General features: G+C 47.6%; 1 protein-coding gene across 3 annotated transcripts in view; it reads left to right on the forward strand.

The window, feature by feature from the left end:
• SULF2 (sulfatase 2) overlaps positions 1-23565 on the forward strand; it is a 142060-nt gene that overhangs the window by 70696 nt on the left and 47799 nt on the right. For all 3 annotated transcript variants that reach the window (XM_060079043.1, XM_060079041.1, XM_060079040.1), the window contains exon 4: positions 19953-20104. In XM_060079043.1, the coding sequence (XP_059935026.1) occupies positions 19953-20104 (152 nt within the window). The remainder of the gene's footprint in view (positions 1-19952; positions 20105-23565) is intronic.

Below are 23565 nucleotides of genomic sequence, written 5' to 3' on the forward strand. Positions count from 1 at the left end.
CACCAACCGTGTAAGAGGGTTCCCTTTTCTCCACACCTCCAGCATTTGTCATTTGTAGACTTGTTAATGATAGCCAGTCTGACTGGTGTGAGGTGATACGTCATTGCAGTGTTGATTTTCACTTCTCTAATAATTAGCGATGTTGAGCATCTTTTCATGTGCCTCTTGGCCATATCTGTATGTCTTCTTTGGAGAAATGTCTGTTTAGGTCTTCTGCACATTTTTGACTGGGTTGTTTGGTTTTATTTGTTGAGTTATATGAGCTGTTTGTATATTTTGGAAATTAAGCCCTTGTCCGTCACATCATTTGCAAACATTTTCTCCCATTCCATAGGTTGTCCTTTCATTTTGTTTATGGTTTTCTTTGCTGTTCAAAAGCTTATAAGTTTGATTAGGTCCCATTTGTTTATTTTTGTTTTTATATCTATTGCCTTGGGAGACTGACCTAAGAAAACATTGGTATGATTAACGTCAGAGAATGTGGACAAAATCATACTGTGAAAGGACCAAAAAGGGAATTCCCTGGCGGTCCAGTGGTTAAGACTCCATGCTTCCACTGCAGGGGGCATGGGTTTGATCCCTGGTCGGGGAACTAAGATTCTGAATGCTGTGCGGTGCAGCCAAAATAAATAAATAAAAGGATCAAAAAGATTTTTAGATACAGCTCATCCTAATGAGGGCAGGTGTGGGGGAGGGGTCCACTCCCCACTAATCGAGTTTCCAGGGAACAGATGGGCCCCGGTCCTCATTTACTGAAACTGCATGACCCTCCCGGGGAGTAGGTGGCTGAGGCCAGCATTTCATTAGAGGCCCAAGCAGCCCACCCTTGATGGCGCCAACACGACAGCTCGGCCAGGGCCTCAGTGTCATCTACAGCCCAGCCTTCCTCGATAGCAACGACCTCCCCAAAAGCAGCAGGGAGAACACAGGGGCTGGTGAAGGGGCATGCAAGCAGCAGCCCCCACCCTTCCCTCTGGGTATTTGCTTGTCCTGCTTCTCCCCAGTGGTTAGCCATTCCTCCTCCCTACTCAGCAGCTAGACGAGGCTTTGAAAAATGGACCTATAATCATGTCACTCCCTGCTTCCAACCCTCTACTGGCTGCCCACTACTTTAAGAATAAACTCACAGCTCCTTGCATGGCCTCGGCCTCCTCCCTTCTCTGTCCACATCTCCTACCCCTCTTTCTTCTTTCTGACAACATTCAGACCACCTGGCCTCTTTGCTGTTCCTCAAACATTCCCAGGTCAGACCTTCCCCAGGGCCTTTGCACTTTCAGTTGCAGCTGCCTAGAGCACTGCTCACACAGCTTGTTCCTTGCCATCCCTCAACTTCCGTCTTAGCATCCCTGCTGCTTCCCTGTGTCAGTGAGTCCTCCCCACCCCCATCACTCTCTACCACGATACCCTGCTTATGTTCTTCGTAGGACTTATCACTCACCTTGAAATTATCTCAGGTGCTCTTTTGGTTGTTTTCTCATGGGAAAATAGAAATATTCATTTTCCTGATACGTAGTTGTGTTTTGAACAATAATACAAAATGTGAATTATATACCACTTGTGACATATGTTCTTCAAGAATAATTTACATGCTCAAATGTGCTTTAAGAGTCCTTGCTAAACATTCCTCAACACTGTGCCGATTTCAGTGAAGCGTTTCTCAGGCTTTCTTGGAGATCTGAGTAAAATGGAAAAATCAAATAATCCCCTAGAGACTCTACGTCAGATTGCTCTATCTTACTACAAGAAGCACTATGGAAATGTGTATAATGCCTTTGTGTGAAGCTGTGATATAACTTTCTGGTGCTTTACACAACAATATAGGTATAAGAAGTTTTATATTTGCTTAAGGGAGGGAAAAAATACCCTTTTTTTTTTTTTTTTTCTCAGATCAGGGTAGGATTTTGGTTGGCTTTGTTGTTGGTGTTTTATAAAGCAGAATAAATCTTTATCACCCGAGTCTTGAAAACTAGATAAACATAAAAAGGTGCTTCTGTGAGTGCATTCGTGGTGAAAGAAATGAAGTAAACTAAAACGATGTTGTCCTCAAACTGACAATTGTTTGTGACCTATATCTCAGGTGTTTTGAACTTATTTCTCACCTGTTATGTTCATTACATACATCCCCAGATCCAAGAACAGTTCCTGGCAGGTGTTGGGTACCCAATAAAAATTTGAATGAATGGATGACTCTTCAGCGTTAGGCTTGAAGTTAGCAGAAAATGAAAACAAAATGGAATCCGGGTTACTCTCTGACTTTCCCAGCCTTAAGAAATATAATTGAAATTAGTTCAGGCAAATTTGGCTGAGTCCCAGTGCTCAAATATTGTCATCAGAACCCAGTCTTTCTGCTTCTTGGATTTTCTTTCATTTGGGTTGGCTTTATTTTTAGGAAAGTTCACCTTTGTGATGTTAACATGGTCCCACACATCCCATCTTACCAGGGTAGTGACCCTGCCTGAAAGAGAGAGCTTCTTTCTGATGCTCCAGCAGAAGTCTCAGGGGAGGCTTTCATTGGCTCAGCTAGAGTCATATGTTCCTCCCTCACCCAATCACAGAGGCCAAGGGACGTGGGATACCCTGATTGGCCAGGCCCAGATCATGTGCCTAGCCCAGGAGCTGGGAGCTAGATGCAGCCTCACCTGAACAGGTAACACTGAGAGAAGGGAAATGTTGGTTCCTTCAGAAGCACAGTTACCAAAAGACAGGAGAATTGATGCTGGGCAGTTAAATAAAACAAATGTCTACTACAGAAACCCAAATCCAGCTTCCACCTCAAGAGGCAAGTGGAAAGAAGGCCTTTCCCCGGCACCCAGCTCTCTCTGCTTCCAGCCCAAGATGCCTCCTTCATGCATAATCATGCCCCCGCCTTCCTCATTCGTTTTCCCACAGTTCTCAGTTCAGCACAATCCCATCTCTGGCATCCAGAACTTTTACAGCATTGATTTATCACTTCATGCAGCAATCTGCGTTTGGTGTCTTTTCAAAAGCAGAAGAAAGAGATTCATGTTACCTTGTAAGCAGCCCAAAGTTAAGAGGATCCAGTTACAGAAGATCAGAAATGCTCCAGTCCTAAGAGCTTTGGGGCTCTGGGTTTATTTAATGTATTTCTTCCCAGCCCTGCGTCCTCAGCCAATTTGTCTGCCACAAAAACAAAAGACTTCAGCCCTGTGGCATTTTGCATCTAATATCTGTAGCGTTCTGGAGTTTGCAAAAGCACTTCCTTCTCATTTATCACTTGTACCTCAGGAGACCCCAGCTTTACCCCCAGAAAGTCAGTGGGATTGTTATATTCTGCTCTGACCAGGAGCTCTGAAAGCCAAATGACAAATGACTATGGTCTCACAGCTCAGGGCCCTTCTACCGGCAGCAGGGGTGGGATGGGAATGTGGCCTGGGCCAGCTCAGTTTCGATCCTGCACTCTTAGGACCAAATTTGGGTCTTGCAAAGTGGCAGCCAGCAGCCTGAGTCCACACTTCAATGCTAAATATATTCTGTTTGAGTTACAAGGTGGTTTTGTTTTGTTTTGTTTTGTTTTTTTGTGGTACGCGGGCCTCTCACTGTTGTGGCCTCTCCCATTGCGGAGCACAGGCTCCAGTCGCGCAGGCTCAGCGGCCATGGCTCACGGGCCCAGCCGCTCCGCGGCATGTGCGATCTTCCCGGACCGGGGCACGAACCCGTGTCCCCTGTATCGGCAGGTGGACTCTCAACCACTGTGCCACCAGGGAAGCCCACAAGGTGTTTTTTAAAACCCGGAAATTTCACTCAAAAATTCAGATTCCAAGCTCTTTTAAAAAAAAAAAAAAAATGAGGAGGAGGATCTTGCCAATATTGGCAACATTCCTGAATGGTAGGGGTCAGCAGACTACAGCTCACAGGGACCTGTCAGCTGTTTTTATAAATAAAGTTTTATTGAAACACAGCCATGCCCATCCATTTATGTATTGTCTGTGGCTGCTTTTGCTCTACAGTGGTAGAGTTGATTTGGTAACAGGGACCATATGGCCGCAAAGCTGAAAGTACTTTCAGTCTGACCCTTTGCAGAAAAGGTTTGCTGACCCCCTGGGTGGCAGTAGCCAGCTGTATCTGTATCACAGCTACCCCCAGTGTTTTTAGAATATAGGTACAGCTGAGGGCACATCAGTCCCCAAATAACAGTGGTTTAGGGATGATAGGTGCTTATTTCTCTCTCTCATTTGACAGTTTGGGCATCACAGCCCAGGTGTGATATGGCACACACAGGATTGGTACCCAGGCTCCTATCACATTGCTCCACCCTCCTGGGGGACTGCCCTTGTCCAAAACGGCTGACCACGTCCACATCCAGCCAGCACGAAGTAGAAGATACAGAGGAGGCACACCCACTTCCAGTAGGGCCATTATTAGAATTCACACACCACAGCTATCCACATCTCCACCAAAAGCTGGTCATCGCCACATCCAGCTACAAGCGAGGCTGAGCCTGTAAGCTCCGTTCTGGCAGCCTTGTGCCCAGCTGGTAGTTCTCGTTCTGTGGAGAGGGAACACATAGACACTGGGTGACACAGCAGATTCTATGGCACTTCATCGGCAGGGCCCAGATCTCCATTCACAGCGCACCTCTCCTTCTCTTATTCTTGGTCCATTTCATTCATTCATGGGAGTACCTGAATCTTGTTTACATTTGCCCTGTTGTAAATTATATACATTCTCTCCCAGGGGAGAGGAAGAAAGGGAACCGGTGAACTCCAAGGGCAGAGGAAAGGTTGCAGGCATGGAATCATGCACAGTGTGTCCCCTTGTTATCTAAACTAGTGACTGGGAAATAGTTGAGCTGAATACACTCTCAGATCTAATGCTCAAAGCTCTGGGGCTGGGCAGAGGAAGAGATGCATTCTGGAAGCTATGATGCATGGTGGGGATTGTGGTCAGTATTCTCACTCATCCTGGGGAAGGAAAGGCCATCATCCTGAGCAGCATGGAGCTGAGTTGATAGCTTCCTACCTCTGGCTTCTCTCCTGGTTCTCCTCCTATGCCACCCGCAGCTCCTCCCAAGTCTCCTAGGGCTGGTGTCTTATCATCCTGACCCCTTACTCCAGAGCCCAGGACCTGGGCCCTCTTCTAGCTATCCTCATTCCCTAACTGGGGATTTTACCCCTTTTAGTGCCATGGGACCCCCTTGGGGTCTGGTGAAGGCTATGGACCCTTTTCAGAATAATATTTTCAAATTAAATGCATAGAAGAAAATACACAGAATTACGAAGGAAGCCAGTTATGTCAAAATACATTCACCAAAATACTTTTTAAGCTGTGATAGGTATTCTTTTTTACACACTGAAGAGCACGACGGAGTAGTTATTTAGCTGATAACTGATAAGTGTGATAACTTTGTGATTGGGAAGTAGTGCTGGCTTCAATGATATTTCAAGATGTCTGCATTAACTGTACTATGATATGAAAATATCTGTCTTGTGTGGGTAACAAAGGCACAGGGACGACTGTTACTACGACTTGTTGCTTTCATTCATAATTGAAGGCAGTGCCAGTTAGAGGATCATGAAAATAAAGCAAGATGTAGTTTTCCCATCCAAGTTCACAGACCTCAGATTAAGAACCCCTTCCTTAGGTGATCTCACTCTCACTAGTCCTGTGGCATTAACTGCCATCTAAATGCTGACAGCTCCCAAATTTCCATCCCAGCCCAGACCTTTCCCCTCAACCTGGACTCACATCTCCAGTTGCCGCCCTGACTCCACCTCGACGTCAGTCAGGCACCTCGAGGTTAACGGGTCTGACCTTGAGCTCTGGAACCTGCCCCTCCCATGGCAGCCCCTTCCTAGATGATGACAGATCTATCCTTGATGCTCCGGCTGAAAACCTTGAAATATCCTTGACTGCTCACTTCTCTCCTACACCACATCTAATCCATCTGCAAATCCTGTTTGTTCTGCCTTCAGAAATAGCCTGAAACCAAGCAACCCCTCTGAGCCCACCTGGTTAGAACCATCCCAGTCTCTCTCCACTAGGACAGCCTCCTAGAATCACAGTTCCCCACTTCGGACTGTTCTCAACCGTAGAATGTAAATTCCATGAGGGCACGATTTGGGGTTGTTTGTTTCTTAATCTCTTCTGTTTTGTTCAATGGTATCCTCAGTTCCTAGAACCATGCCTGGTACATAAGAATGCTCTTCTAATATTTATTGACTGACTCACTGAATGAATATGTAACATCTTGATAAATCATAGTTTTATAATAAAAAACAGTAATCGGGGGCTTCCCTGGTGGCGCAGTGGTTGAGAGTCCGCCTGCCGATGCAGGGGACGTGGGTTCGTGCCCCGGTCCGGGAAGATCCCACATGCCGCAGAGTGGCTGGGCCCGTGAGCCATGGCCGCTGAGCCTGCGCGTCCGGAGCCTGTGCTCCGCAACGGGAGAGGCCACAAGAGTGAGAGGCCCGCGTACCTCAAAAAAAAAAAAAAAAAAAAAAAACAGTAATCAGGGACTTCTCTGGTGACGCAGTGGCTAAGAATCTGCCTGCCAATGCAGGAGACACGGGTTCGAGCCCTTGTCTGGGAAGATCCCACGTGCTGTGGAGCAACTAAGCCCATGATGAGCCACAACTACTGAAGGCTGCGCACCTAGAGCCCATGCTCCGCAGCAAGAGAAGCCACCGCAATGAGAAGCCTGCGCACCGCAACAAAGAGTAGCCCCGGCTCGCCGCAACTAGAGAAAGCCCGTGTGCAGCAGTGAAGACCCAATGCAGCCAAAAAACAAAAAACAGTAATCATCATTTGGCAGCAGTTTCCCTGCATTTTCCAACTAAATCCTTTCCAGCAACTTGGTCAGGTAGGCATATCATTATCTCCATTTTACAGATGGGAACACTGAGGCTGGCAGGTGGAACTAGCTGGATTTAAACCCAGGATGTCCATTGTCCATTCCAGAGCTCATGCTCAGCCTTCATGCCTGACTGCCTCCCAGGATAAAAATTTTCCCTCCAACCGCATACGTCTGGAAACACTGATCTTGATGATGTCTGTGGTTCCCTCCTGGATTCCCAAGCCTGTGCTTCAAGAAAGGCAAAGAGCTCAGGCTCTGGGAATGGCCGTCCCTCCAGCCCACTGCCAAATGAATCCTGGAAGGATGGAGCGACCTCAGTGCGGACTCTCTCTTCTGTCTGCACTTCTGGCAGAAAGCACTTTGGAGGGTAGTCTGAGCCCATCGACAAGCAGGATCTCTCGGATAACGAGGTCCGTTTCTCCTTCCTGCCTCTGGCCGTTGAGCTGTCCACTGGCTGTTTCCTTTTTCTCTCAAGGGTTTCCCTGCCTCTCCCCACCCCATCGGATGGGAAATACTCCAATCTGCAGGGACTGGGTGGCTGCCCTGCCAAGATGCAGGATGAGGTATAGTAGCCAAAAGTCAGGTTGGAGACGGACCACCTGGGTTTGAGTCTCAGCTCTGCCACCCGCCAGCTGGGGGATGTTGGGCCGAAGGGGACTTCACCTCTCTGTGCCTCCGTTTCTCCAACTGTAAAATGGGACAGAAATAGTATCTGCCTCATTGGGTTGTTGTGGTATGTCATCACCTTCTAACCCTGTGGTTCTCAAAGTGTGCCCCAGGAACCCTGGACCCCAGACCAGTTGCACGATAATACCAAGACATCATTTGCCTTTTAACTCTCATTTTCTTCATGGTGTTTCTAATGGGTATAGAGCATACCCACAACCATCTAAAAAGGGTATGAAAAGACTCCCCCACTTTCTGTGTGCATTTCTACGTGAGGTTGGATTTTTCACAAAACACAACCTGAACAACGAATCACGACAGATCGAATTCAGAAGTAGATATGAGAATCCAACTGTCTCCTGTTAAACCAGATACTTAAAGATATTTGCTAAACTATAAAACAGTCCAGTTCTTCTCACTAATGTTACTTTGTTGGGGGAAAATATATTTATTTATCCTTTTGAAATACATATATTAATACTAACAAGTAGGTTTATGATTACTTTTTTTTTTTTTTTTTTTTTGCGGTACGCGGGCCTCTCACTGTTGTGGCCTCTCCCGTTGCGGAGTACAGGCTCCGGACGCGCAGGCTCAGCGGCCATGGCTCATGGGCCCAGCCGCTCCGTGGCATGTGGGATCCTCCTAGACTGGGGCACGAACCCGCGTCCCCTGCATTGGCAGGCGGACTCTCAACCACTGCGCCACCAGGGAAGCCCTATTATTACTATTTTTAAATGAACTCATATGTTTTAAATTTCTCAGTGTTCATGTCTAATATGGTAACTATCGCTAGACATAATCAACTCCTTCACGTCCTCAATAACAGTTAAGAGTGTGAAGGGACCCTGATACTGAAACACTTGAGAGTGATTGCTGTTGGCGAACACTGGCCTGGGGCCCTTCTTCAGCTGTGAAGGCACCCCACCCCCACCCCCAGGGAAGCCCTGCCCCATGTGGATGGAAGGGATCCCGACTCAGCCCACCAGACGCCACAAAATCAAATAGAAAGACGACAATTTAACAATTCCACCTGCTCTTCTGTTCTAAGACGGTGCACCCTGGGTGCTGGGCGACAGGAATCTGCGAGTCCCTCAGTTGGACAGGATTCCCACAGGCCTCCCATCACCTGGGCATTCATTGGTTCCATCATTTCATCATTTATCCCACAGATATCTGTTGAGGTCTTCGTGCTTGCTGGGCTCTGTCCTAGATGTAGAGATACAGTGGGAACAAGGCAGGCAGAAACCCCTGCCCTCATGGAGCAGGTGTTTCAATTGGGCAGGCAGGTGGGAAAAGCCACAAGACAGATTTGTCAGGTGGTGCTAAGTATTGTGGAGAAGCAAAGTCAGGAGAAGAGGGAGAACCAGGGGTGGGGAGAGGCCATTGTAATCGGATGCTTAGGGATGGAACCCAATAAGGTAACATTTGAGCAAATGCCTGGGAAAGGTGAGGAAGTGGTCCATGCAGGTGTCTGGGGAAGATGCTTCCTTCAGCGGGAACAGCAGGGGCAAAGGCCCTGAGGCAGAAATGAGCCTCAAGGGCTGGGAGGACAGAGGGAGGCCACTGCGGCGGGAACAGAATGGGCTAAAGGCAAAGCGGGGAGGCAAGGTCCAGGACGGAGCAGGAGACAGATCACGTGGGATCTTGGGGGACACGACGAGGACCCTGGATCTCAGTTCAAGTGCGACACATACCCGTTGAAGGGTTTGCATTTGGGCTTGATCTGTGACTTAACAGAATCCTTCTGGTGACTATGGAGGTTGGATGGAAGGCTGGAGCTTAGAGGTTGGGGCAGGGAAGCATCAGGACCAGGGTGGAGGCCCCAGCAAGGTCCAGGCGAGAGAAGGTGGGGGCTTGGACCACGCCGGTCCCAATGAGGTGTAGGAGGTGCTCAGTCCTGAGTCTGTTCTGAACATGGAACTACTGTGATGTATCATCAATATATATATATCAATGAGGGGGAGAGGGCAACTGAAGACCCCTTTGGGGTGTGTGGCCTGAGCAGCTGGCATTTACCAGAATGTGGGGAGAGAAGCAACTTTAGGGGAACCAATCAAAAGTCCAGTTTGAAATGCCTGTTGGGCATCAAATGAATTGATCTGAAGGAAAAGATTAAGTTTTGTGAACCGTCCAAACGATACATAAAAATGGCCAAATATTATCATCTCACTGGGAGATGGATAAACACATGAAATAATCTGGAACTGGAAAGCTTGTCTGTCTTGTTCACCATTTCAGCCCAAAGACATAGAACAGTACCTGGTATATAGTAGATGTTCAGTAAACATTTAATTAAAAAATGGCAGAACGTGTGAAAGAGGCACAGGCCAACTGGAATTTGGAAGAGGTCATAGAGGGTGAAGACCCCTTTGTGTTTTCCCAAACTCCTTGCCTGTGAAACGGGGTGGGTTATCCTGGGAAAGATGGACTTTTCCAGCGTTCTACTTCATTTTTCACTGACCTTTCTGAATCGCTTTGGCAAACATTGTTTATTGTCTTTGGCTTGACTCCGCGCTCTGGCCCATCTCTGCTAATAGATGTGTGTCATGCTCAGCCGGTTTCTTTGTGCAGTGTAAACATCCTTCCCTGAGCTCATTACTGGAGTCTCCAAGGGGCCTTGTCATTTTCCAAGATGCTGTAGAATCTGGTTTCTAACAACCATTTTCATTTCTCCAGAGACCTGAGTTCTCATCACACACACACGCCCACCCCCGCCCCCGTAAAGGAAAGCAGGCTATATTTTGGGAACTCACAGTTCCTTTCTTTGGAGTTCTTACTTTTTGACAGACATGATCTCATTTGCTGTGGCCCCCATTTTACAGATGAAGTCACTGAGGCTCAGAGAGGAACACTCATCTGCCCAAGGAGGCAGGGCTCAAACCCTGGCCCTCCAGATTCTGGAACCCAAGTTCCTCAAAGCCACACCGCACCCCTGTCTCCATCACCAGAGACCCACGTAACTTTTGAAACTGTATACCCAGCACGGAGTTTCTTGACCTCGGCACCACTGATGCTTTGAAGTCAGTTCATTCCTTGCTGTGGGGCTGTCCTGTGCACTGGAGGATGTTTAGCAGCATCCCTGGCCTCTACCCACTAGATGCCAGTAGCACCCCCCTCCCCAGTTGTGACAAACAGAAAAGACTCCAGACATCGCCAGTGTCCACTGGGGGATGCAGATCGCCCCAGTTGGTCTGATACGTGTTCCCTGTGCTTTGCACACAGGCTTCGGACTGACATCTCCACCACCTCCATGTAGCCTTTTTCCAACGTGTAGCATTCGCTCCTGCAGATATTGTGATAGAAATCCCTTCTAGTAAAACATTTGGCCACCGCTTCTCCAGCCCTCCTGCCCTCCCAAGGGAGGGTGTGAGGCTTAAGACACTGGACAGGGGCAGTCTTGCACTGCCCTACCTGTGTGCCTCCCCGAAGTCCATCGACCCAGGCACCCTGTCAGCAGCTATCACTGTGTGCCCACTCTTAGCCCAGGTACTGGGCTAGGGCTACAGCACCCAGAAAAGGCCTCTGCCTTGTGGACCCAACATCCTTGGGGAAATGATAAACAAGAAAACAAACACACCTACAGGATAATTTCAGAGAGTGCTGAGTGCTGTGGAGAAGATAAATAGCCTGGTGAGAGGGCTGGGTGGCCTTAGGCAAGGTGATCAGAGACACCTTCTCAGAAGAGGTGACATCTAATCTGAGATGTCACAGTGAGAAGGAGCCAGTCCATGTGAGAAGGGAGAAGGCAAGTGTCCGAGGCCGAGGGAAGAGCAGGTGCAAATGCCCTGAGGTGGCAGTGAGTTTGGAACGTTTTAAGGAACAAGAGGCTGAGAGTGGCCAGAACAGTGAGCAGAGGGGTGAGTGATGGGAGATGCGGGCGAAGGTAGCAGGACAGGCGGGGGAGTCACTGAAGGGGAATGACAAGAAGGGTGTTGGGTTCAGAAGGGTCCTTCTGGCCATTTGGGGGCGGGGTCTGGGTTATAGGGACAAAAGGGGAGGCACCAAGTCCAGGTGGAGGCCATTTCCTCTGTACGCAAAGAAATGAGGATGGAGGAGCAAAAGACACATTTCTCTTTGGGGACTCCATCATCCTGATGGCCTTGCCTCTTTCATTTGGATTCCCAAACACTGGATCTGAGGATTCAGATTGCAGCTTTTGAGCAGCTGTCTCATGGGGGGTGTTACAGAAATCCAACCCTTTCTTCCACTTTTGAGTCTCCTAGCTCAAGATCCAAAGTCCCAGGGCAGAGTCTGATTGGCCAAGTTCAGACATATACCTGCCCCTTGGGTGGGGAAGGACACGTTGACGGACACTTGGGACCTTTGTATTTAAGAAGAACCAGGGGTGTAGTGGCTATGGCTTTTCAGGGGTCACCTGAAAGAGAGAGAGAGGGAGTGTGTGTCTGTGCGTGCATGCACACGTGTGTATTCGTGCATGTGTGTATATATTGGTATATTGGCTCCAAATTATGGGGGAAACTACCCAATCAAAATGAGTAAATAGTTAATGAAATGTTTATATTTGGATATAAATAGTGAAATGTAGCATGATCAACCAGTCCATTCCAGAATATTTTGACTCAGTTATTTATCGATTCTCTCTAATGTAGGACGTGGGTGAAGATGGTGTGGGATGAATGTGTGCTCAGAGATGCCAGTGTCCTTGAAACAGCCCTGCTGACAGTTCCATCCAGATGTCCCACAGTGGGGGAGGGGAGGGTCCCAAAGGTGGAGGTGCTGTCGGTCCCGCTCACCGCCACTTGCTAGGTCTTTGGGATGTGCCAGGTACAATTTTCTGTTCCGTACGCATGTTGGGTCCTCCACTCCCCATGACAGCAGGCAGTGGCGTACTATCATCCTTGTCCACTGAGGCACAGAGGGGTGAAGTCACTTGCCTGGGGTGAGTGTTAGGTAGCAGAGCAGACGGTTTGGCACGCCTGGCCGCTCTCCTGTACCACCTCCCATGTGATACAGTCACCACCCAGACTAAGGGGAATCACTGCCTGGAGGTGCAAAACAATAGCGCCCCCCAACCCCGGCCCGATCTGACCCGCTCTCCAGCACAGAGGGTGACCTGGGACACCTGTTTTACTCCAGCTGCAGAAACCCTCCGTCTCCCCCGTATCCAAAGTGATGCCTCCGTCTGCCCCCCTGTGCCAGGTTTACTGCCAGCTAACATCAGTCTCCGGTTGCCGCAAGACACAGTTTTTACAGACCACAAATGCAATCATTACGAGGCAATTTCAGTTAGAATCAGGGCTAGGAGAGATAACAGAAGGGCCTGGTTCTCCCAACAGACTCTGAATGGTTCCCCAGCAGCACTTAAACTCAGACAGATGAAGAAAGCAGCAGTCAGGAGGGGAAGCAGGCGCTCAGCTTTCCGACAAGAGCTGCCTGCCCGGGCCTGCAGGACCAGGAGAGAGCGATAGGGCGGAACTTGGGGGATGAGAATCCCCTCTGTGTGGGGAGGGGGAGAGGCTGGATTCTGACATCTGTCTCTGCAGGGCTTCCATTAGACATGGTGTTAATGGAACAAGAAGTTGGCCAAAAAGGGGGATGCATTGGTGCTAATGAAACTATAACACTTAGTGGGCACTTGTCATGTGCCATTTCTAAGCAGTATGCATATATTAGTTCTCACGACCACCCCAGGAGGTAGATACTGTTGTTATCCCCATTTTATAAATGGAGAAACTGAGGCATGGAGAGATGAAACAACTTACTCAAGGTCACACAGCTTTCGGTGTTGCAAAATATCTCCAAGAGTCCCTTTAACATCCTTTCCCCTGGGATATCTTCCTCCTTGTCATCACAACCACTTTTCCTCATTTACATCGATGATTAAGTTCACCTTTGGCTAAGTTCGTTCAGCCACTTGTCTAGAGTTTCCCAAACAGTGAGTGTCAACATTCCCACGGTCAGCTCCACCTCCTCTATGACTCCATTGACATTCAACTCAAGTTTCCATTTCAGCGCTCCAACTTTTCATTGCTTTGCTGCACCTTCGCCTTTGGTGGCCAGCTGTCTCCTTTTGATCATTCACGTTTGTAAAATGTCTCGTAGGTGGATCACTGGGAGACAGGCAACACAACTACTTGCGTTGCTGTCTGCACGTGAACTGAATACCAGGTGGGCAGTGGCCAGTCACTGATGGACCTTGCAAGAGGAGATGTGGCTGATCGTGATGGGCATGTGTTATTGACACAGTGATCTGTGGACAGAGGAACTAGTAGTGAAATTTGTGCTTCATGCAATTACAGTTAGTATGCTGCCATAGCCAAATTTGAACCATGCTGTGGGAGACTGGTATTATTTAACCAACGTGTAGAAACTGACATTTGTGCATATCAGGACCGTGCACGGGCGAGGGCAGCCTGTAACTGGCGCCTCCTGTTCTGCAGTCATGGCCATCCCCCTTGTGTCACTCCTTTGCACTCTGGAGCCCACACCACCCTGGCCCAGTTCAGAGTCTACTTCTGCTGCACTGGCATCACCACTCCAGGTCACCACAGCCGTGTTTCAGATCCCAGAGGGATCCTTCACCCCATGCAGGGAATTTTGCTCTGCATCCAGGGTGAGAAAACTTTTCCTGCAAAGGGCCAGACAGTAAATATTGGGGACTTGCAGCCACATGGTCTCTATTGCAGCTACCCAACTCTGCCATTGCAGTGTGCAAGCAGCCATAAAGGCACGTAAACAAGTGGGTGTGGCTGTGTTCCAGTGAAACTATTTACAAAAACAGGTGGCGGGCCAGATCTGGTTTGCCAAAACCCTGCTCTACACTGAGCATCTCACTGTCTTCTCCTTGGGTCTTTTAATTGCTGGTGAAGGACCTCAACCCAAAGTGAATTAAGCAAACAAAACAACAACATAACTGGAGTGGTGGGATTTACTGGTTTACCTAACTCAGGGTTTTTCACCCTTGGCACTACTGACATCTTGGGCCAGATCATTCTTTTTCCTGGGGAGCCATCCTGTGCATTATAGGATGCTTACCAGCATCCCTTGCTTCTACCCACTTGATGCTGGTTGTGACAACTAAAAATGTCCCCATTGTCCAATGTCCCCTAAAACTGGGAAACACTGTAACTGAAAATACTAGCATTAAAGGTGGCTTCAGGTAAGAGTGGACACAGGGACTCAAACCAATATATTTCTCTCTCTTTCCACCTCTTTCTCCATGTCTCCATCACTCACCTCTGCTGCTTTCTTCCATGTTGCTTCACCTTCAAACAGACTCCCCCCTTCTTGGTGGCAAGATGGCTGCCAGCAGTTTCAAGCTTATATCCCACCAGCTTCAAGCCCCGTGAAAGAAAAACTTCCTCCCAGTAGCTCCCTAAAATCCCAGGGCTGACTCTCATTGGCCCAGCTTCGGTCACATGCCTATCCCTGAACCAATGGCAGTAGCCAGAGGAATGTAGAGCTCTGATTGGTCAGGCTGAGATTATGCATGCCGCCCTGGAGTCAGGAGTTAAGAGCAGCCATGCATACTTACATAAGGAAGCGGTGGTACCCAAAGAATCATAGTCAGGACCAGGCAGGCAAAACAAAAGTCCCTGTTGCCAGGAGTAAATTTCTACCCAGTGCCGGGCACACAGGAGCCAGGAAGTGCGCTGTCCCTTCAGCTGATGCCAGCCCTGCCTCCTAGGGGCAGCCATCAGCCAGCACGTTGTCAGTGGTCTTTCCTGGCCTGGCATTTAATTCCTCTTAATCTGCCTGCCAAGTTGTTACACCCCCGCAGCAGCCCCCAGTTTGCTCTTCCTTTATACCATCCCAGCAGCGAAGGCTCAGCGACTCCAGGCTCCAACCATGACATGGGCTGTATTTTTAATCTTGATTTTAATTCCAGCTCATTCTCCTGCCTGTATCTCCCAGGCCCAGTGCCCCAGGGGCCCATGCTAATTTGCTTCTCCCACCTCAACTGGTGCCGGAGTAACCATTTTAAAAGCTGCCTTGGTGAAATCTAATCAAATGAGAGCAAAATCTAATTTGGCACTAAAAGCCTTTGACTGAAGCCCTGTTTTCTAGGGCCTTGTGGAGGCTGAATAATAAACTCTGGAGTTTTGAAGGATTGGGGGTTAGAAAGAGGAGGAGATGTGAAAGAGAAGATTCTAGCAGAGGAAGCAGCTCCGGATGTGTTCACACCCATGGCATTGGAAAATAATAGACAGGGGTGGGCTTCCAAAGTCACCCCACCTCCCACCCCCAAGAAATACCTATCCCACCAGCAGGGCCAAGAATTTAGGCCTTTAGCATTTCAAGTTGCACATTCATCAGAAAGACCTTAGCCCAGATCTTCAGGGACAAACCAGTAGGATCATGAGCTGGGGACTGGAGAGACCTGGGAGGGAACCTTGTTCCCCCAGTGGGGGATTCAGTGCGCCTCCTTCTCTGGGCTTTCATTCACTCTTCTGCAAACCAAGAGAGTGAAGTTCTGCGCTTCTGAAATGACTTGTGGTCCTGTCTTCCCTTCAAAATGTGTCAGAAGCTGTGTTTCCAGGAAAATGCACACGAAATGAAAAATCTGGCATGCAATGTTTCAGGGGATGTGTGCCCCCCAAGCTTGTTCCTGCCTCAGAACCTTTGCACTTGCTGTTCTTTTGGCCTGGAGAAGTTTTCCTTATATTCCCATATTCCCTCGGACTCATTCTCATCATTCCTCAACCCTGACTACCCAGCCCAGTGGTACCTCCCATAGTCCATCTCTGGCCACTTTGTTGCATCATCATCCTTTATTTTCTTCATCACTGTTGTCACCAACACCACCATCTTTATTTGTCATAGTCCTCCTCCCTAGAATGTGAGCCCCATGAAGTCAGGGATCCTGAGGGTCTTCTTTACTGCTGTGTTTCCAGTGACTAGAACAGCTCCTGGCATACCTTAGGTGTTTAATAAATAGTTGTTAAATGGATATATTGATCTTTACATGCCTGGGACACTGATTCTATTATTAATATTTTTCTCTCGATTGTTTTACTCTTTTTACTTCAGTTTTTTGAAAAGAAAACGTTTACACCACCACCAATATTATTTATCATGAGAGAGTGTTGGGGAACTTCGAGGGGATACTTATTAAGATCACCTTCCTCCTTGTTGACGTTTTGAACCAAATGAGAAGTAAAATTAAGGAGTCAGCAGATGGAAGTCAAAATAGTACTTTGAGGAATCTGATAAAGTCCAAGTTTGAGGATCTGGCTTCCTTCTGAGGGCATTTGGGCTTCCTGATGCTAAACTCCAGAGTCAGACAGACTTCTCACCGAGCCAAGCCCCCTTGAACTAGCAGTGCCTGCGGGTAGATCACTCCCCACAGGAAGGCAACGGAAGGATTGGGTTACGTGTGTCCGATTTGTCCCACCAAACTCACCAGACACATATGCTAAGGGTCAGCAAACTGCAGCCCACAAGCCAGATCCGGCCCTCCATCTGCCTTTATAAATAAAGTTTTATTGAAACACAACCACACCCATTTGTCTATGGATTGTCTATGACTGTTTCCCGCAACAGCAGAGTTGAATAGTTGCAATAGAGGCTGTCTGGCCTATGAAGCTTAAAATATTTACTCTCTGGGCCTTTACAGGAAAGGTTTGCTGCCCCTGCTGTGTCAGTCTTCCCCAAGGCAGAACAGGAGAAAAAGAAAGAGACTAGGCGTGTTATCAGAGTAGAGCTCCCTACCTATGGAAAGAAGCATCCGAAGTGGGGAGTAAGGTTATTGAGGTTTGGTAGATCTTGTTTCCTGGACTGTGCTTGGTCTCCAGGGGGCTTCTCAGCTCTCACAGTGTGGTTCTTTTACTGATGGGAAGGAGGTGCTTAGGGCCAGGTGGAGTTACTTAAATCAGGGTTTTTCTCAACTCCAGGGTATTGACATTTTGTGCCGGATGATTCTCTGTAGTGGAGGCTGTCCTGAGCTCTGTCGAATGCTTAGCATTCTCCCGGGCCTCTGCCCGCCAGATGCATCCTCTTCCCCAAGTTGTGACAAACCGAAAATGTCTGCAGACACTGCCAAGTGTCTAAGGGGCAAAACTGCCCCTGGCTGAGAGCCACTGCTTTCTGGGGGCGGATGGAGCAAGTGTCTGTGCCACGTTCTGGAGAAAGAGGCTCAAGCCTTCAGCTTACCTGATGCTCTTATGCTGCCTCTTACCTCCAGCTGGCATCTCCATCCCTGACACCCCAGCACCCAGCCAGGACATGCAGCTGCTGTTGAATTGGGCACCCATCACCTGGTTATGTTTCACTCTGTAAATATTGGATGTTACCCAGGACTCAGCCAGGGCAGCCGGTTTCCCAGCTCCCCTGCTGCCCAGGGCTCCTTTCCATTTATTTTTGTGCGGTCCTACCACGTGAAGGGAGGCTCCACCCTGGGCCTTCCCCTGAGGCTGCTGGGGGTCTTCCCTTCCTATTTTCAGCTTCTCCTCATGCCCACATCCTTCTAAGATGCAGTTCATCAGCTCCTCCGTCAGGAACACTCACTTCCTGGTCCTATGTGCCAGGGGAGGATTTCATGGAAATGCTTGCCTTTGCCTAGAGCCTGGGGGATTCTGGAATCTGGCTGCTTGGGGTGTGAGGGGTCTTCCTACCCCTGGGCAGTGCCAGCCATCTGCCAGGTCTCCAGGAAAACCCCATAGAGGGCTCCGGCTCCATGGTAGCCTCTCCTGGCCCAAACCTCTCTTCTCTGGACCAACAGGTCTCAAGCAGCCCTTCATCATGCTTTCTAGAAGGTTCTAAGTGGAAGGGCCCATCTTACCTCTGCTGGCATCATAGCAACCCTGGCCCACTCCTCCTTCCTCTATACATGTTCAGCTCCCCTGTCTGTCTCTTCTCATCTTGGGCTCTGAATTGACACCCACTAGACTTTTTGCCAGGAATGGTGCTAAGCCCTCTGCTTGCGGGATCTCTTCCAGTCCCTTTCACAGCCCCGCTCTCTTGGCAGTGGTTCTCTGAGTGTCTTGGAGCCCCAGTGTCCTCATCTGGAAGAGAGGGCTGGCCTAGCGCCTCTGTCTCTAGAAAAACTCTCAGATTTTTCCATTGCTAAAAACTGGCTTTATAGGTTATAATGATTAAAAACCACACTTGCCCATGGAGGAGGAAAAAAAAGAACAAAAACGTATCGCAAAGATCTTGCGTTACCTCACCACCCACAGAAAGTTCGGGGGTGTATCCCCGGCCAGATGAATTAGGGTGATTCTTTTTTTAAGTAAGCTTTGCTGGTGGTGTGAAGCATGCCTGCAGAGACGTGCACTTTAGCCACTCTAAATGCCCAGCTCCATGGAGTTTCACCAACTGAACCACCCGTGTTCCAGCAAGAAATGGAACAAGACCATCATCACCCAAGAAGTCCCGTACCCCTTCCATACCCCTGGCCCCCACATCCAGCAATAACCACGGCTTTTCTTCTCAAAACCATAGATTTGTTTTGCCTGTTTTTGAACTTCATGTAAATGGGATCATAGTGATACTTTTATATCTGCTTTATTTCTCTTAACACTGTTTGGTTGTTGTGATGTGTTCATGTTAGTGAATGTGGCACTAGTCCTTTCCTTCTTATTTCTATGTCATATTCGGGTATACAAACATGTGGTGTATTTCTCCATTCTTGTGTGGATGGACATCTGTTTAGTTTCTAGTTATTTGCTATTGTGAGTAGTGCTGCTATGAGCCTGTCCTGCTTGTGACTTTTGGTGAACCTAGGAATGCATTTCTTCTGAGTAAATACCCAGGATGCAAATTGCTGAGTCAGAAGGTGTGACTGTGGTCAAGTTTAGCAGACGCTGCCGAACAGTTTTCCACCGTGCCTGGATCGGTCTGCACGTCCAACCGGCAGCATGTGAGAGCTCCAGATGCCCCATGCCCCCACCAACAATCGGTCTCAGTCCATTTTTTAAAATGTTAACCCTTCTAGACGCCATGTAGTAGATAGAATCCAAGGGGGTCCATAAACTTGAGTGGGAAAAAATGATGCTCTGGTTTTCACTGACCTACAACTGACACTTGACATTTGCTTCAGTTCTGAATGTAAGCCCCTAACCACGGTGCATCGGCAGGATCTATACCGTTGTCATTGTAGAAATTGCCGATGTTTCAGTATTCTGTTGCAGTTGCTGTAGGTGTCGCGAAATCGAATATTCTCACTCATCACTACTTTGAAATGATCATTCCTTGCAAGGTCTCGCGTTTAATCTTCGTGTTTTTTAAGGACACATGACTATATGGCAAATTCTCCTAATATTTTGATAACTGTATTTCAAAATAATTGGTTTTCTCTGTAATCTTATATATTTTATTTTCTGCACGTGAGAACATTTGAGAAGGGGGTCATAGGCTGCACTTGCCTGCCAAAGGGCTCCATGGCTCAGAGGGCAGTGCCGTCGCCAGGCTCTGGGCCTGCCATGGTGTAGAAATTGCTGTCGGCTGACGGACAGAGAAGGCTTTTGCTCTCCGTGTGCTCACGTGGCCTCCTGGTCCCTCTCCCCTCCAGCTTTCTTTGGGAAGTACCTTAATGAATACAACGGCTCCTACGTACCACCTGGCTGGAAGGAGTGGGTCGGCCTCCTTAAAAACTCCCGCTTTTATAACTACACACTGTGTCGGAACGGAGTGAAGGAGAAACACGGCTTTGACTACTCCAAGGTGAGTCCCACTTCCTGGCTGGGAGAGGCGGGGGGGCTCCGCCCTGGCGATCACGACCCGGGAGCCCGACTGCCTGGGCTCAGATGGCGACACTTACTTACGTGTGTGACCTTGAGCAGCTTACTGACATCCTCTGCTTCAATTTTCTCATTTCTCAAATGATAGTCTCTGTTTCGAAGAGTATTGTTTTATTTTTCATTTCTTTAAATTGAAGTATAGTTGATTTACGATATTGTGTTAGTTTCAGGGGTACAGCAAAGTGATTCAGTTATATTTTTCCAGATGACTTTCCATTATAGGTTATTTCAAGATATTGAATATAATTCCCTGTGCTATGCAGGAAATCCTTGCTGCTTATTTGTTTTATGTGTAGTGTTTGTTAATCCCGTGCTCCACATTTGTCCCTCCCCCCATCCCCCCATCCCTTTCCCCTTTGGTAACCATAAGTTTGTTTTTCTGTGCCTGTGAGTCTGTTTCTGTTTTGTATTAGATTCATTTGTTTTATTTTTAGATTCCACATATAAGTGATATCACATATTTGTCTCTCTCTGACTGACTTCGCTAAGTGTAATGCTAGGTTTATCTCTGTTGCTGCAAATGGCAATGTAAGAGTGTTGGGCTTTTTCAACTGAGATATATTTGACATACAACGTGTAAGTTTAACACATACAACATGCTTATTCGATACATGTGTATAGCGCAGTGTGATTGCCGTTGTCATGTTAGGTAACCTTTATCACGTGGCATAATCTTTTCCTTTCTGTGGTGAGAATAATTAAGACCTAGTCTCTCTTAGCAAGTCTGATGTTTATAATACAGTACAGTTGCCTATAATGACTATGCTGTGCATTAGATCTCCAGGACTTACTTATTTACTAGTTGTAAGTTTGTCCCTTTAAACAACATCTCCTCACTTCTCCCACCCCCCGCCCCTGGTAACACCCATTCTACTTTCTGTTTTTATGAGTTCAGCTCTTTTGGATTCCATATACAAGTGATATCGCATAGTATTTGTCTTTCTCTGACTTACGTCACTTAGCATAATGTCCTCAAAGTATGTCCATGTTGATGCAAATGGCAGGATTTCCTTCTTTCTCAGGACGGAATAATGTTCCATTGTGTGTGTGTGTGTGTGTGTGTGTGTGGTGTATATATACACCACATCTTCTTTATCCATTCATCATTGAGGACACTTAGGCTGTTTGCATATCCGGGCTTCTGAGACTAATGCTGCAATAAACATGAGAGTGCAGATCTCCCTGCAAGATCCAGTTTTCATTTCCTTTGAATAAATACCCAGAAGTGGAATCCCTAGATCATAGGGTAGTTCTATTTTTAATTTTTAGAGGAGCCTCCATGCTGTTTTCTGTAGTAGCTGCATCAATTTACATTCTACCAACAGTGCACAAAGTTTCCCTTTTCTCCACATCCTCACCAACACTTGTTATCTCTTGTCTTCTTGATGCTCACCATTCTAACACGTGCCAGGTGATATGAGGGTATTATTTTATAACATTTTGCCAAAGCAGAACTTTCTTACAGAAAGTGTGCATATAGAGTGTACAATTCAATGAATTTTCAAAAACTGAGCAGACACATGGAACCAGCAGTCACGTAGGTCATGAAGTTCCCCTCATGTAACTCCCAGCAACCACCCCTCCCAAAAGGACACCCGTTACCCAGACTTCCAGCATTGTAGACTAATTCTGTATCCAGATTTTGTTGCTTAACACTCTGTTGAAATTCCCATGTTGTTACGTGTGAGTGTAGATCCTTCATCCTTGTTGTATAGCGTTCCACTGTGTGATTATACCTTAATCTATTTGTTCCCTAGGACATACTTTTTCTAGTTCTGATTTGTTGAACTGAGATAAGGTAAGGAGCATAGATCCTGAGTGAACTTTCAGGGAATTTTCACACATCTGTGCATCTGTGTAAGTGCCGCCCAGGTCAAGCTGCAGAGCATTTCCAACCCCCAGCAGTTTCCCTCATACGCCTTTCCAGCCAAAACCGCCACCACCTCTATTTTGACTTTTATCACCATGGATTGGGTTTGCCTGTTCAAGAACTTCACATAAATGGAATCATATCATATGTGCTCTCTATATCTGGCTTTTTTCACTCAACATCACGTCTGTGAGATTCATCCACATGGTTGTGTATATCAGCCATGTGTCCTTTTCATTGCTATGTAGTATTCTGTTGTATAAATAGATGACAGATATTCATCTGTTCAACAACTGATGGATATTTTGGCTGTCTCTGATTGGGTCTGTTATGAACTAAGCTGCCGTGAGCATCCTTACACATGGCTTTTGGTAGACATATGAACCCATTTCTTTGGCTTATCCACCTGGGAGTAGAATTGCTGGGATATAGGATATGTTACATGGTTGGAATAGTTTACACTTCCCAGCCAGAAATGTTTAAGCGTTCCAGTTGCTTCACATTCCTCATCACAGGTATTGTCTTTTTTATTATAGCCATTTGGCTGGGGGTATACTGGTATTTCATTGTGGTTTTTCCACAGATGTTTTTGAGGATCACATGAGTTAATACATGTAGAGCATGAGAGGAGACCATTGCGCATATAGTAAATATTCAGAACATATTAGTTCAGATCAGGACACCAAACTTGCTCTGTAAAGGGCCAAATACTAAATATTTTAGACTTTACAAGCCATAGTCTCTATTGCAACTGCTCAAGTCTTCCCTTGCAGTGCAAAAGCAGCCATAGATGATATGTAAACAGATAAGCATGGCTGTGTTTCAGTAAAAGTTAATTTACAAAAACAGGCAGGGGGCCTGACCTGGCCAGTGGGTGGTAGTCTCCTGACCCCCGGCTTAGATAATGACGATGATGGTAAGGAGGAGAGACTAACACTGACGGTTCATCCAAACTTACCATTAAAAAAATATATCTGGAGGGCTCCCCTGGTGGCGCAGTGGTTGAGAGTCCACCTGCCGATGCAGGGGACGCGGGTTCGTGCCCCGGTCTGGGAGGATCCCACATGCTGCGGAGCGGCTGGGCCCGTGAGCCATGGCCACTGAGCTTGCGCGTCCGGAGCCTGTGCTCCGCAACGGGAGAGGCCACAGCAGTGAGAGGCCCGCATACCGCAAAAAAAAAAAAATATATATATATATATATGTATATGGAGACTCACAAATATTCCTGCCCCAACTAAATCTTCAGAATCAGCTCCGGCATCCCACCACAGCAGATACATTATTTCTCCAGTCTGTCGAATCTATCTCTTTCTCTTCCCCATTCCCACTGCCACTAGCCCTGGGCCTGACTTACTGGCGTAACCAGGGTTCTCTGATGACGATTCCCTGGGGCCTCCCTCTCGTTGTCTCTAAAAAGCCACACAAGGCTCCTAGGCAGAAGTCACCAGGGGACAGGCAGTCATGCACACAGGAGAGCAGGCCGGGAGTAGGTGAGACAGGACGGAGTGGTGGGG

Source organism: Mesoplodon densirostris, chromosome 16 (genome assembly GCF_025265405.1).
Source record: "Mesoplodon densirostris isolate mMesDen1 chromosome 16, mMesDen1 primary haplotype, whole genome shotgun sequence".
NCBI classification, from domain to species: Eukaryota; Metazoa; Chordata; class Mammalia; order Artiodactyla; family Ziphiidae; genus Mesoplodon; species Mesoplodon densirostris.